General features: G+C 51.2%; 2 protein-coding genes across 2 annotated transcripts; both read right to left on the bottom strand.

Moving 5' to 3' along the window:
* Positions 1-626: 626 nt before the first annotated feature.
* LOC6616066 (hormone receptor 4) lies at positions 627-11,375 on the bottom strand. Its single transcript, XM_032726658.1, is given in 7 exon segments — positions 627-2,657; positions 2,725-3,790; positions 3,897-4,018; positions 4,091-5,458; positions 5,527-5,675; positions 5,839-8,653; positions 11,249-11,375. Coding segments are annotated over 7 exon segments (6,291 nt in total). The 5' UTR covers positions 11,262-11,375; the 3' UTR covers positions 627-1,899.
* A 75-nt stretch (positions 11,376-11,450) lies between these two features.
* Positions 11,451-14,082, bottom strand: LOC116802044 (putative uncharacterized protein DDB_G0292292). Its single transcript, XM_032725064.1, has 2 exons — positions 12,095-14,082; positions 11,451-11,557 (listed from the first exon to the last, which is right to left on the bottom strand). The coding sequence occupies exons 1-2, from the start codon at positions 12,909-12,911 to the stop codon at positions 11,451-11,453; spliced, it is 924 nt and encodes a 307-aa protein (XP_032580955.1). The 5' UTR covers positions 12,912-14,082.
* Between the last annotated feature and the right edge of the window lie 584 nt (positions 14,083-14,666).

Below are 14,666 nucleotides of genomic sequence, written 5' to 3'. Positions count from 1 at the left end.
TTTTTGCATCGTTTTCTCGTAAAAAAACTCTACGGAAAAAAAATCGAAAATAACGCTTTGAAGGCAATTTGATGTCAGACTCTTGCATATTTTCTCATCTTCTGTTCCTCGGTTTTATTCGAAAAACATTGTTTTCGTGTTTTGTTTTCTTAATTTCTCTATTTCTGTTTCTCCTCTCAGCTCTAGGATTCGTTATTTATTTGACAGAGCTTCAATCGGGAGGATTTGTGTTTCAGGACTGGGCATCAAGGATTTTTTATCGGGTTTTCCTATTCACAAGAGATTCTTCCAATTTCCTTTCAAGCCGATTTTGCCATTTCCGGTGCATACACTTCGAGTCTCTAAATGCAGGTGGCGCCACTGAGGAATTTTCAAGTAGAAAATCGAGAGCGCGTAAAATGTGTGTAGAAATATAGTTAAGGGCGAGTTTTGCTATTTTGGGCATTATTTAAGGAATTCCCTTACCTACAAATTCGCTAACAATTCGAAGATTTTGACTCGAAAACAAAACGTTAATTTTGATAAAGAAAACTTGTAAAATGGAGGGACTCCTATCTGTTTTATATACAAACCAATTGAAACTCAAAATTTGTTGGGGTTTGAGTGTAAATTAAAAACATAAAGCATATTCAAGAATTACATTTATTCAAAAATGTTGTTAAAAAAAATGTGTACAGACAGCAAAAAAATCAACAAAATTAATACATTTACAAAATAAAACGTAGTACGACGATATCGATAACAATCCGGGCATCAATACCGCCATGGGGCGTTTGGGGTTGCGAAGACAACACGATTACGATATACAATTGCGCAATCGAGCTTACAAAAGAAAAGTCCTTTCGTTTCTTTCTTATCTTCCTTATCTTTGTTTTTTCTCATTTTCTCATCCTCTTTTTTGTATGTACTATGCGTAATTTATGTGTAGTATGTGATTATGCGTTCTTAACTTAGGTATAGTGTGTGTGGGTTGGGAGTTTTGGGTTCGATAACTAACAGGATCTAACAGTATAATTCTGCAAGAGTTGCGAGCGAAGTTCTCAAATGGTTGATGTGTGATTCCGATCTGGCAGTCCAGCTTCCGTTTCCGGTTCCGCTTTGTCTCCACTTCCATTACCGATTTTCGTTACCGCTCACCCCACCACCCCGTCTCGTCAACAAATTGCTCTACTTCCCTGCCCCAAAACGGATGTACACTAAACCAGCTACTTGGCTCAAGCTCTACTATTTATACTTTATGTGGTTGAATCTCCCGCCCTGCTTCGCTCTTCCTTCCTCTCTCGTTACTTTATATAGATTTTAGTTTAAAAAAAAAATAGATAACTGACATATGCACGCATCCTTAATGCTTGCTATAGCTGTGTGTGGCATTGTGTCTACGTAAACTTTACTTAGTCATTACATACTCGTTACATACTCGCTACGTACTCATAATCCTACTCAATTAACACTTCGAATTGCTGTTGCTCGACTTCCTTAACTTTCATCTCCGTTTAGCAAAAACACAAAAAAAAAAATTACATGATTAAAATGTTTCAACTTCGCATATGCGCATACCCTTCATTAGTAACGGCATTGCGTGTGTGTGTGTATGAGTGTGTGTGTATGGATTGTTTGGGGGTGAGGATCAAATATGGGTGAGAGTGTGTGTGGGATATAGTACAGGGATCCAACAATTAGACAAACTAAAATACACGATAGATCAATTAGGCTCTACATTATGCATGTAGCAATAGTAATAGTAAAAATAGTAATAATCGATAATCCATAACTAATGAATAGTTAATAGGTAATGATATCCAGACATACTCATAATCGTAATCATAATCGTAATCGTAAGTGGTAATCATAGTGGTAATCATAATAAAACATGCTCTATGTGTACGATTCTAAAATAATTCAGTCATCAGGTAACATTGTTTTGAACACAACTACAGTAACAGAAGCTGAGGTGGCTGTGGGCGTGCGCGGGGGCGGGGGCGGTTGCGGGGCCGGTCGCGGCCGCGTGCCCGTGGCAGTGGGCGTGGCTGTGGGCGTGGCCGTGGCCATGGCAGAGGCGGAGGCGAAGGCAGAGGATCTGGCAGTGGCGGCGTTTATATTATTGTTATTCATATAGTTATTGTTGCTGTTGAAGTTGATGTTGCTGTTTCGTGTTGTTGTTGTTGTTGTTGCTGTTGGTGCTGTTGTGGTGGCTGTTGTAATTGTGGTTTTTCTGTTGATTCTCGTATTAAATTGTTGCTTTTGTTGTGGCAGTGATAGTTGCTGTTGTTGTGGTGCTAATGTTGCTCGTGATTGTGATTGTGTCGTCGTCGTCGTCATCATCACTCCTATTGCTGGCGTCGTCGACACGGCAGTCCATTGTTGCTGCTGCTGCATTGCTGCTGCTGCACGTGTTGCTAATGAAATCGTCGATGATGATGATGAAGATGTGGCTGTGGCTGATAATGATAATGATACTGCTGCTCCTGCTGCTGCTCCTGTTGTTGTGGGAGCGTCTTGTGGGAGCATGGCTAACAGCGGCAGCAACTCATCGTCGGTCTGGGTCTGCATGTTGACCGTGTTGCTGCCGGCAGTGTTGGTGCCCCTGCTGGCCCCTGTTCCTGCTGTCGCCTGCAATCGGCCGCAACAGTTGCCGTTGAGCAGGCGTGCTGTCCTGACTGGCAGCGTTAAGGGGGGTACACAAACGTTATCGCAAACACAGGGCTCACAATTCTTTCTGCTTACCATTCACCACTTGACCCTGACTCAGGCCCAGTTGGCGATTGCGTCCAACTGATGCTGTTGCCGTTGCTGTGGCCATGCCCACTCCTGCTCCTGCTTCTGCTTCCGTTCCCAATCCTTTGGTGGCAGTGTTGGCAGTGTGGTTGCTGCCAAAGTTGATTATCCTTCTGGGCAGTTTCGTTAGCTGTTGCTGTTGCTGTTGCATCGCCAGCAATTGCTGCTGCTGCTGCTGTTGCTGCTGCTGCTCCTGCTGCTGCTGACGTGCTGTGGCTATCTCACTTAGACTGGCTAAGGTCACCGCTGTTTTCAGCACATGCGCAGGCGTAGGCGATGTTGTTGCTGCCGTCGTCGGCGTCGATGTGCCCGCCGCTGCTGCTAATGTAGCTGATGTCGCTGATGGCATGGAACGCTGTGACATTAAGGCCGTGTGTAGTATTGATGTATATTGTTGCTGCTGATGCTGTTGTGGTTGCTGCTGTTGTTGTTGTTGCTCAAGTCTTTTGCTCTCTTCTAAACTGTTGCTGCTGCCTGTCCTGCCGCTGGCCATAGTTCCTGTTGCTCCTGTGGCAGCGTTGCTATTGCTGCTGCTATTGCTGCTTTGGGAGTAATCCCTGGCAGTGTCGCAGCTGGCCGAGGAACGGGCTATTTGCTCGGCTGCCGCCGTCAAGGTAGCCAACGTGGCCGCCGCTCCGCTCAGCAGTGAAGTCTTCAAAATGGACGTGGATGCGGCTGAGGGTCGGAACTGCTTATCCTGCTCTTGCTCCGGCTCCTGCTCTTGCTCTTGCTCCGACTCCTCTTCCTCCGGATCGCGCTGGATACCGATCTCGATCTTGATCTTGGGCAGGTTGCGCAGCAACTGGTGCTGCTGCTGCCTGCTTCGACGCCGCTCCTGTTGCTGCTGCTGCTGCCGCTCCGGGATGGGATCAGGACCAGGTGGTGGCGCCGACTGATGGTTGGCGGTGGGCAGCAGTCCGTGCTCAAGCATCTGCTACCTTATGCTCGCCGAGTTGAGCACGAAGGGCACATAGAACATCTTGCTCTCGAGCAGCAGGCTGGCCGCAGCCTGGATCTGCAAGGGGATAGGGGAGAGCGATGAATCACAGGACAGATGGTGATGTCTTCATCGGAAATGGGAATCGCCAAAGAGTACATGTACATAGTTAGTGGCCACTTACCTCTGGTATGTGGGAGAGCAGTTCACTGAGCCTCGCCTGCGGATTCTGCGGCGAGGAGTTTTGCAGGTAGGAGCGCAGCACCTGGACGTACCGCTCCTGGATGCTCTCCAGTTCCACTTCTGCTGGATTTACAAAACGAACGAAAAGGTAACATGAGCACTGTATGAATGGGTTTTGCAAATCGAACCACGTACCTTTGTTCAGCAGTATGTAAACCTTTAGGCAGACGTACTCCTCCATCTTGAGCTTGATTCGCCGGAACATGATGGTTATTTGGGTCATCTTGTCCACCATGTGCCCGACGTCCAGCTTCAGCTGCTCCATCGCTATCGGCTGGCCCATTAGCGTGGTCAAGCAGGTTTGCAGGGTGCTCAGGTGCGAGTTCACCTCGCTGACAAACTCCGGGTCGTCCTTGTGCAGTGGCTGGGCGGGCGAGGGTATCGGTGTGCTCAACGGCGTGCCAGTGGGCGTGCTCAGTGGCGTTGACGCCGGCGAACCATGCCTGCTGCCTCCTCCCTCGCCGCGCCGCTTGCCATGCAACGCCTGGTAGGCGGCCGTGGTCAGGATAAGGATCTCGTGCCACTTGTCCGTCAGTAGTTTAGTGTGTATCTCCACCGGGATCTCCAGGTAGAAGGGCAACTTCTTTGTCCACGACACCAGTTTGTGGACTATGGAATCGCCGATGTTGCACAGTTTCTCGCTAATCTCCGACTTGTCCTCCAGGAACTCGCTGAAGTGCGGCAGTGTGGCTATGTCCTCCATCGCGTCGCAGTCGATCAGCGTCTGGATCATGCCTAAGGCGTGCTCGTACGAGATCTGTCGATCCTTGGACGAACTGACCGCCGAGTCGAGACGGTGGCGCAGATGTACAATCTCGCTGGGATTGGTTAGGGCCGTCTTCAGTATCGTTCCGTTCACCAGGTGCGGCGGCAGTTGAGCTCCTCCCCCAGCTCCTCCGCCACCTGCACCTGGTTGCTGGTGGTGGTTTTGGTGCTGTCCCTGCTGCTGCTGCTGGTGCGGCGAGCTAAGCGAGAGATGCGGCGAGGCCTGCTGTTGCTGCTGCTGTTGTTGTTGCTGGGCCGGACTGTGCATGGGGGGTGCTTGGAGCAACTCCGGCTTCAAAGCGGGGCCGAGGAACATGGGCTTCATGTCCACCACGCCGCCCATCAGCTTGGCCTGCTGCTGCTGCTGTTGTTGCTGCTGTTGCTGTTGGTGCTGCGCAGCTGCTGCCACTGCGGCGGCAAGTTGCTGCTGCTGCGGCGACAGCAAGTGGTGCGGCGACAGCTGTGGGTGGTGTTGCTGCTGCGCGTGGTGCGACTGGTGGCCCTGGTGGTGGTGATGGTGGAGCGGCGAGTGCAACTGCTGCTGCTGATGTTGCTGGTGCTGTTGATGCTGCTGCTGTTGCTGGTGCTGCTGCTGCGCCGCCGCCTGCTGCTGCTGCTGCTGGGCGGCCTGCTGCTGCTGCTTCTGATTAGTCTTCTTGTGCTTCTTGTACTTCACCTTGTACAAATTGTAGACGGCGCCACTGTTGCGACCGCCCGGCATGCGATCCTCGCGAACGGCTGAAAGGAAATAGAGCGGTTTCCTGGTTAGGCATCCGTAGGGTCCTGCCAGGGGACTAAGTACTCACCTTGCAGCACCATGCCCTGCTCGATGCACTTCTTAAATCGACAATACTGACAACGGTTGCGCTGTGCTTTGGTTATCTCGCAGGTGCCGTCCGCCACGCAGGTGTAGACTCGTCGGTTCTGCACCGTCCGCTTGAAGAAGCCCTTGCACCTGGCGGAAGAATTTCAAGATTATTAGCCATGCGAGGCAAACTGGCAGCATGTGCTCCAAGTATCAATAGGTTGGCGGAGCTTAGGCTTATCTTGCTTACCACGTCCAAGATTTAGAAATGCTTAGAAGTGGAAAGCTGACCTAATGCCTAGCGGGTACTTACCCCTCGCAGGTGATGATGCCGTAGTGCAGGCCGGTGGCCTTGTCCTCGCAGATCATGCACACGAGCGGCTGTTCGTCCTCGTCGGTCGGCTCGTGCGGCGCCTCCAGGTTGCGTCCGCCCATGCCGCCGCCTACGCCACCAAGACCCGTGGAGTTGCTGCTGCCCCACTGCTGCTGCTGGGCACTAAGATTCAGAGCCTGCAGCTGGCCGGGCGGCAATTGCGAGTAGTCGCCCGCCCACAGCCGCTCCATGTTAAGGGCGTGCGGTGTGCGGAAGGGGTGTGGCCGTGATCTCATGTCCTGGATGCGTGTCTGTCCCAGGGAGAGCAGCAGTTGGGCGGCCTCCTCGTTGTTCTGCGGCGCCACCGAGGAGGGCGTGAGTGGTCCGCCCACTCCGCTGCCAGATATCGAACCACCGCCGGATGAAGAGGAGGGCGTCAGTGACCCCGCTGATGGCGAGGAGAGGCAGTGCTGCTGCTGGCCCATAGACTGTTGCTGCTGCTGTTGCTGTTGCTGCTGCGACTGCTGTTGTTGCTGCTGCTGTTGCTGTTGCGGCTGGTGGTGGGGCGACTGCTGTTGCTGCTGCGGGTGCTGGCCGTGGGACTGGCCCGCCGAGGGCGGCGGAGGCTCGTAGCCCCAGACCATGGTGCGCACCCCGCAGCTCTCGCCCATTATGACGGTGGGCGTGCCACGGGGTGGCGTCTGGGAGGGTGTCTGCGGCGACAGCTGCGAGGATGACGACGAGGAGGATGGATGTGGCGAGGGGCACTGCACGGAGCCACTTCCGTTTCCGCCACCGACGCCCACAGGCCGCAGGTTGCCCAGCGGTCCTCCAATCACCTCCGGCTTCACGCCATTGATTCTGGCATTGCTGAAGCATACCATTCGCTGCGCGGCCACTGCTGCTGCGGCGGCGGCCGCTGCCCCACCAGCGGACTGCATCAGATGCGGTAGCCCGGCGGCCACCTGCTGGTGAACTTCGCTCTTTACCCGAAACAGAATGGCCGCATCTCGATTGCTGTTCCTCAGCGCCAGGGAAGCCGGATGCATCAGGGCCAGTGCCTGGGGTTGCTGCTGGTGGTGCTGCTGCTGTTGCTGTTGCTGATGCAGATGCTGCTGCTGCTGTTGTTGTTGCTGCTGCTGCTGCTGTTGGTGGTGCTGCAGGAGCGGCGACTGTTGCTGGTGATGCGGCGACAAGTGCCGCTGACCAACATTCGGTTCCTTTTTCACCCGCACCAGGGAGTGGGGCGAGTGTTGCTGCTGCTGTTGCTGCTGGGGATGCGACGCCTGCTGCTGCTGCTGCTGGCCAAGTAGGTGATGCAGGTGGATCGCCTGCTGCTGGGTGAGATGTTGCATGGACTGGCTGAGCAGGTGCTCTGTGGGCGGGCTGCTCTTGCGCAGCGTCAGCGGCTGTGTGAGTTGCTGGTGAAGATGGTGCGTCTGCACAATGTTGGGTCCCAGGCTGCCGTGGGACAGCTGAGTGGGTGGACTGGCGGAGACCCGGCTTAGGTGCTGCTGCGAGGAGCTGATGGACTGCTCCCGTTCCCGATCCCGGTCCCGCTCGCGTTCCCTTTCGCGTTCCCTCTCTCGATCGCGTTCCCGTTCCCTTTCTCTTTGTGTGCTGGATGTAGAGGAGGGTGAAGACGGCGGCGGTGGCTCCGATTTGATGCGCGATGGCGTCACTAGAACCGTCACATGCCCTGCCGCTGCTGCTGCTGCTGCAGCCGCCACTGCTTTAGTCTCTTGCTCCCGCTGCTGATGGAACGCCAGCATCTTGCTGGATACGTTGAGCAAGCGCTCCTCCTTAACGGATCGTATCACACTCATACCGGCCTCGCTCAGCTTGGCGCTGCTTCCTGTGGAAATCCCCGTGCCCGCCGAGGCGGAGGACAGCACCCCATTCGTGGGCGTGAGCGTTGGACGACCCGTGGTCGTTGTAGTAGAGGGCTTTTCTTCCAGCGAATCGGGAGAGGCTCGACTGCTCCCGCCGCTGCCATTGCCATTGTTTTGGTGTTCATTGATGGCCACTCCAGCTGTTGATCCGCCGCTCGTGGTTCCGCCTCCCGTTGCTCCACTTCCGGCGCCAGCTGGTCCGCCCCCCTCGGGCGTGACTGGACTGGATCTCGTCGGCTCTGCGGGCGGCGGTGACATCACCGTTGAGGCGGCGGCCGCCGAAATCGCACTGCTCGACGAGTGTATCTCCGTGTGCTCCTGCTTGATGCTACCACATTTGCCCCCACTTCCGTTTCCGTTTCCACTGCTGCTGCTGCTGCTGCTGGCGGGGCAGGTGGCCGTGGAGGAGGCTCCAGCTGTCGGCGAGGCGGAGGAGGTGCTGGAGTTCGTGGAGGATGACGAAGAGGAGGAGGACGAGAGCGAGGAGGTCGAGGATGTGGCTGCCGCTGCCGTCGTGGACGACGTGGAGACGCATGGTCCTGCTCCCGACGCTGTTACTGCTGTCCCAGCTCCTCCCGCGCCCGCTCCACCCGTCTCGGCCACCGCGGCCACGACCGCTGCCAGCGAAACGGTGACCGCCGAAGATGCGGCCGTGAGGGGCAGGGGCAGCGACATGGGCAGTGGCAGGGGCAGGGCCAGCGGCAGGGGCAGGGATGCCCCCAGCGACGCCCCCGCCGAGCCACTGTCGCAGAGCTTCGGCGACATGGGCGCCAGCAGGTCCGGCGACGAGGTGGACGTGTCCGCTATGGACTCGCCGTCACTGCTGCATCGCGAATCGATTTTGCGCCGTTTGAGTTTGAGGTCTTGAAAAAGGCTCATTTTATCGAGCTCGCTGTACGGGCCACGGCTCAGTGTCATAATTCCTGGGGGATGAAAAGGGAAGGGAGAAGATACGAAGGTTGTGGTTTAGTTGTTGGCCAATACGTAGTGGATCGTCTGCGGGCTAATCGTAACTTAGATGTATCTTACACGTGTATCCCACACGGACTACAAGACTACAAGATTTCATTTCATTTCATATATGCATCTTAATATATAATATACATTCTAAAAGTAGTAGTTATCCCCCTGTCAATGGCCATAAATATCTTTTCTTGTGATATATGTAAATACAATTTCTAGAACAACGGCTTATGTTTGGGAAATTTACAGATACCGCATGGGTGCTTGGCACGCATAAATAAGTTCGCATAAATTGGTTGCGGAAGTTTCTTTTCTTTCCGAATTTTGTTTTTGGATTGATTCGCTGATGGAACACAAACAAATAAGCAATCATTTGCATTCGCTTCCCCAAGCGAATAACTGGTTAACGCGGCCGAAACGTCGAAGATCTGGCCGAAAAGATATGATATGAGGAATTCGGTTAATTACGAGCTTGATCGATCAGCACTCTCGGATATGATGAGCGTCATGATATGTGTGTCTGCTCTTTCTGCGAAATGGGTCAAAGCGTTTTCTTTACCTTTTGCCACTTAATCGGCCGAGTATTGTTATAGTCCCCTCTAGCTCCCCTCTTCCTAAGCTTGATTTTGGATCAACAGGTTTCATATGCGAACGCAGTAAATCCATACATATGTGCATGTTGCTTTGGGGGTTGGTGGGGTTTTTGTTAGAACAGTTTGGTACGATCTTATCGAAAGAATTACATTATAAAATGTCCTTAACAGTCGGTTCAGTGCTTTCTAACCAACATTTGTATATGGCTCAAATCCTTTACAAATCTAGCGTTGAAAAGTATGCTACAAATTTATTCACTGCAAACGCCTCACACTGAAATCCTGAATCCATTATTACTGTAAAATTCACAATTTTCTCTCAAATCCGATTCGGTAAACAGTTTTAAGCTTGTTTTTCCCAGGCGAAAAACGTCACCAAAAATTATCGAGGAAGAAGAAAAAATATTTTTTTTTAAATTTTTTTGCAATTTTGACGATGGTAAAAAAAATGAAAAAGAAAAAAAAAAATTTTTTTTATTGACCTTTCTTAAATTACAGTTTTTCGAGCTGACGAGCGCGATTCTAAAAATTCAAAACATTTTGGAATACCTCTTCAATTAGTGAAGCTATGAGCGTTCGAGTGCGATAAATGTACATATGTATATACATATGTACATTTCAATTGCATACAACCTACTCTGATATTACTACGATGAAATGGAATTTTTGTAAGCCAATAGGCACGAGTGCAAATTAATAAGCTTTATGCGAATTGAGTGAGCCAATAGCCGAGTTGTGGCTTTGGTAAAAGGATTTACCACGATGCACCTGTGTAGTTCAACTTTCGATATCTCCTTCGCTCTCGCCCCCTACCGCTCCCTCTCGCTAGCTCCGTCTCTGTCTGGCCGATTCGGTCAGCAACGGCGCTTCCATCTCCCTTTCCGATTCCCGTACCCACAGTCCGCCCCGATCATTCTCACTCCCACTCGCACTCCCGTTCGAACTCCCCCTTTCACTATCTATCCAATGGCGATCTCACACACCAACGCTCAGGCGCACACGCACACACGCACACACTAGCGCCGAGAGATAAACTGTGTAGCTTCGGGCGGCAAAAGTTCTCTCGTCGGGCAGTCGGCAGGGCAGTCGGCCGCACCGACGACAATGTCGTTTGTGTGTGTATTTTTAAAATTTGACCTATTTTCATTATCAAGCGCAAGATTATTCTAAACAATAAAACCATGCGTGCCTCTCTGGTTCTATATCTTTTCGCCCCTCTGCGTGTGTGTGTGTGCGCGTCTGTATGCTAGTGTGTGCGTGCGTGTGTATGTAAGCGCGTGGAGTTGACTTCTACACGCAACTGTATACATACTTTAGATACGTCCAGATACATTGAGGTGTATGTGGGTACCTGTTTCCCAGATCAGCGGCAGACGAAACTGCATTCAAGGGAACCGAACTCACTGGAAACTATAGATATAGATAGCCCTCCGAAGTCTAATCTTAACTCCGTTCTAAACGAATAAGTCGATAATGATTATTAAATCATGATTAACCAGCCAGCCGAACACAATTCACAACTAATGTCGGATAAACTTTTCCACAATTGTGTCACTTGGAAGGATGGTAAAAGATGCACTGCTTATCTAGAGCACTAAACTTGAAGAATCTTGAGGTTTCGAAAAAGTCATAGCAACTGTTTTATAATTATAATAATATAGCACGAGTATATAAGCAAATATTGAATCAGGGAGCAGATTGATAGCCCCGTCTAAGTTGTGTGATTAGTATCTAGTTGGGGGTCATTAGGCAATCGCAGTGCTTCGAGAAGGGGGAGAGGCAGTGGTGGTCGAAAGGAGTATTTGGGTTCTTGGAACTGCAACTCCAACTTCAACTTTCGAACTGCAGGTGGGTCGTTCAGTGTGTGTGTGTGTGTGTGCGGGGGCGGCTTCTTCTAAGTTTTTAATGTGTCTTATGTGTTAGTGTTTTTGATTTGGGTTTGGGATATAGTCACAAATTTACCTATGGATGTCATAATTTCGTTTTTTCTTGTCTTTGCCGATTGTTCAAATTTGGATAAAAACAAAAAATTCTCTTGCCGATCGTTGTTGTTGTGGTTTTTGTTGTTGGGGGTTTTCTTTTCTTGCCGATGTTACTTTTCAGTTTGCATTTGCTTTTGCTTTTGTGTGTGTTTTTTGAGTTTGCTTGTGGGATTCTTGATTTTTCATTGAATTTGGATTTTGTACTTGTGTTTGCTTGGATTTTTGGTATTATTGTGACTCGTTCGGGAAGCATCTAGACTGCGTCCGTCCCTGCCCGCTGCCCCTTGAGCTGCAGAGCAGAGTGGCAGTGGCAGTACGCATTCCAGTGGGTGGTTTTTGGTTTCCGGTTTTTGGTGGGTGGTGGTTGGTGGTTGGTGGTTGGGTGGTTCTGGGTGGGTTCTGTTCTTGTTTGTTTTCTTGGCCAATTGTTGGTTGCTCCAGTTTAGTGCACTTCTCTTTGCTTTTGGAGGGGGTGGGGTTGGTTTTCGATGACTGCAATTCTTGTTGGTAAGAGGGGAGAGAGCGTAAGTAATGTGTGTGTGTGGGAAGGGGGGTTTGGGTGGGTAGGCCAGGGGGTGGCTGGGCGGTGGCTCGTGGGTGGGTTGTGTCTTACGCATTTATGATTAGGCATGATTTACGGGGTTTAGAGTATATAGATGGATGCAATACTAACGGCAAATGGGCGGCATACGAGACTTTTTCTTATAATAGTTATTGTAGTTGTTGTAATGGTTATTATTATTATTATTATTGTTGTTATTGGCATTGTTGTTGCTGTTTGTATTGGTATTGCTGCTTGTATTATTGTTGTTGTTGCTGATGGTATTATTGTTATTGTTGCAGTTGCTGTTGTTGTTGTGCGAGTTGCACTTGTTGCACTTGCTGGGGCTGCACGTGGCTGCAGCCGCAGTTGCTCCTCCAGCCTCTGCAGGTCCTGCCTCTTGATTGTCCTGGCTATCCTGCGCTGTGGGCTCGTCCTTGACATGCGAGTTGGGGTCCGCGGAGGACGAGGATGCAACGTCGCCGCTCGCCTCGCTCTTATCGCCGCCATGGTGATGATGGTAGTGATGGTGGTGGTGGTGGTAAATGTGGTGATGGCGATCGTTGTTGGCAAATGGTTCTTGTTCATTGCTATTTCCGCTTTGCAAACCGGAATCGCAGACGTCGTTGCTGGCCGCATTGTTGTTATTGTTGCTATTGTTGTTGTTGGTGTTGTTTGTGTTGTTGGTGTTGTTGCGATTATTGATGTTGATGCTGCTGCCATTGTTGGCGTGCGGCATCTGCAGGCTGCCGTTGCTGTTGCACTTCTTGAGCAGAGTCTTGTTCAACGGCGTCTTGATAATGGTCAGCTTGTTGGCCACGTCCTTGACTGGCTCGGGCTCATCCTGCTGATCCAGCTGCTCCGGCTGGTCCGTCCGATCATCCGGCTGCTCGCGGCGACATCCGTGGTTGCCATTGAGCCGCTGCTCCTCGTGGCCGCCGTTCTGCTGTACGGCGGGATAGCTGTCCGCTGCAGAAGCCTCCGTGGCCGAGGCCGTGGCCAGCGCTGCCGTAGTTGTTGCTGCCTCTAGCTCGGCAGCTGCCGCAACAACACTGCTGGCCTTGGATCCAGGCTCCAGGATCAGCGGCTGCTGGGCATTCATCTGGACAGCTCTTCTAGGTGGGCAGGTAGAGACGGACAAGCGAACGATGCTGGGCCATTTTGGCTGGGCAAACACCGAGTTTCAAACACATTTCAAAAGACACTTTCGATCACAACAACCATTTGTTAGTCAACTTCTTATTCTACAGCATGATGCGAAGTCACTCGGTTCGATTAGAAGGAGAAGAAGTCTGCGTCCATTGCCAAAACTTAAATCACTCGAAAAAAATATGTAAACATAATGAATCGATTGATGTTGCAGCTCCGTTTTTGATCCTCGAAATGAGATTGGAACTGAGATTGGAACTGAGATTGGAACTGAGATTGAAACTGAGACTGAGATATGAGACTGTGTGGATGGGTGGCGAATGAGCGTGTTCGTGTGTGTGTGTGTGTGTGTTTATGCGTGTGGGTTGTTCTGGCTGTCAGGGGTCTTCTAGGGACTTGTAGGTCTTGGGTCAAAACTAAGGGCACATACCACTGTTGGCTTTAGATTCTGGCCTATACTTTACATATAATGTTGTGTTTTCTTTAGTACCACTAAAAACATTGACAAACTTGAAAAAAAAAGGATTTGGCGCGTGCTGAACCGCAGGCTGTCAACCGTTAGCCGTGAGCCGTTAACCGTTTCGCCCGATATCGCCGCACTTTAGCCACTGGCCACTGAAACTCAGAAAAACTAAACTAAAGTTCGAGCCAAGTTCCGCGTCTCAGCGACGGCTGCTGCCGTGTTATTTATTTTTTGTTATTAGTTTTTTATTTTTTTGTTTCTTATGTTTTATTTGTTGTTTCTGTTTCTGTTTAGGTTTCGGTTTCTGTTTGCTGGAGATGTTGCTCCGCGGCCAACGTGCGTGCATGCGAACGAAATAAAGTGAAATGAAAGGAGTAAGCGAGCGAAAGAAAGCAGCAGCCACGAAACGCTGCTGCTGCCTCTGCCGCTGCCGGCGTCGCAGTCGGCGCAGGCGTCGACTCCCCCTCCGACCGACACCGCCCCACTGGCTCCACCGCTTGCTCGCACTCTCCTTCTCTCTCTCTTTCCCTCTCTCCGTCTATCGCGATCGAGCATTAGAAGCGTCGACGTCGGCAGCAAACGAAAATGAAAACCAATAGACAAAACGAACAAAAAACACCGAAAGCACACTCACTCTCTCACAGACACACATAGGCAAACTCACACACACACACAGGCACACGCTCACCAGGCAGCGGCGACGTCATAGTTATGCTTTGGCAGCGCCGCAGACGCCAGCAGAGGCAGTAGGCTCGTTTTTTGTCCACCTCTCTCTCACTCTCCCCATTTCTATCGCACTCTGGCACTCTCCCCTTTCCACCTTTCCACCTACACACCTACCCAGCAACACCATCCCCCCGTCGCCGGTCACACACCCCCACTAGGGTTCATTGCAATTGCAAATGCAACTGCAACTGCAACTGCAACTGCATTCTAGCTGCAACTAAACTTCACTCTCTCCCATTGCTTGTGTGCCCTTCTAGCGCCATCTCCCTTGCTCCCCTATCTAAGCACTGCATTCAAATTAGAATTGACTCGCAACAACAGCAGCGCAACAGCAGCACATCAGCAGCACAAGTTGCATTCGCTGCCAGTGTGTGGGTGTACGTGGAGTTGGTGTGGACGTTGACCGGCGAGCTTAGGGGCTGGCTTTCCAGGGGGTGGGGCACCCTGGAGGCAGGGGCACTGCCATTGGGGAGGAGCTTTCCTAGCTGCCCCGAAAAGCTCCAACTCTCATGCTAACTC

This window comes from Drosophila sechellia, chromosome X (assembly GCF_004382195.2).
Source record: "Drosophila sechellia strain sech25 chromosome X, ASM438219v1, whole genome shotgun sequence".
Lineage (NCBI taxonomy): Eukaryota > Metazoa > Arthropoda > Insecta > Diptera > Drosophilidae > Drosophila > Drosophila sechellia.
The sequence above is the reverse complement of the archived record's forward strand: the minus strand, read 5'-3'. Positions and strand labels throughout refer to the sequence as shown.

Excerpts from the sequence above, each read along its gene's own strand:
- LOC116802044 (XM_032725064.1), bottom strand. The coding sequence starts at position 12,911 with ATGAATGCCCAGCAGCCGCTGATCCTGGAGCCTGGATCCAAGGCCAGC. Across the intron at positions 11,558-12,094 it reads CAACTGCAACAATAACAATA|CTCAAGGGGCAGCGGGCAGG; the intron begins ATACCATCAGCA and ends TCTGCTCTGCAG.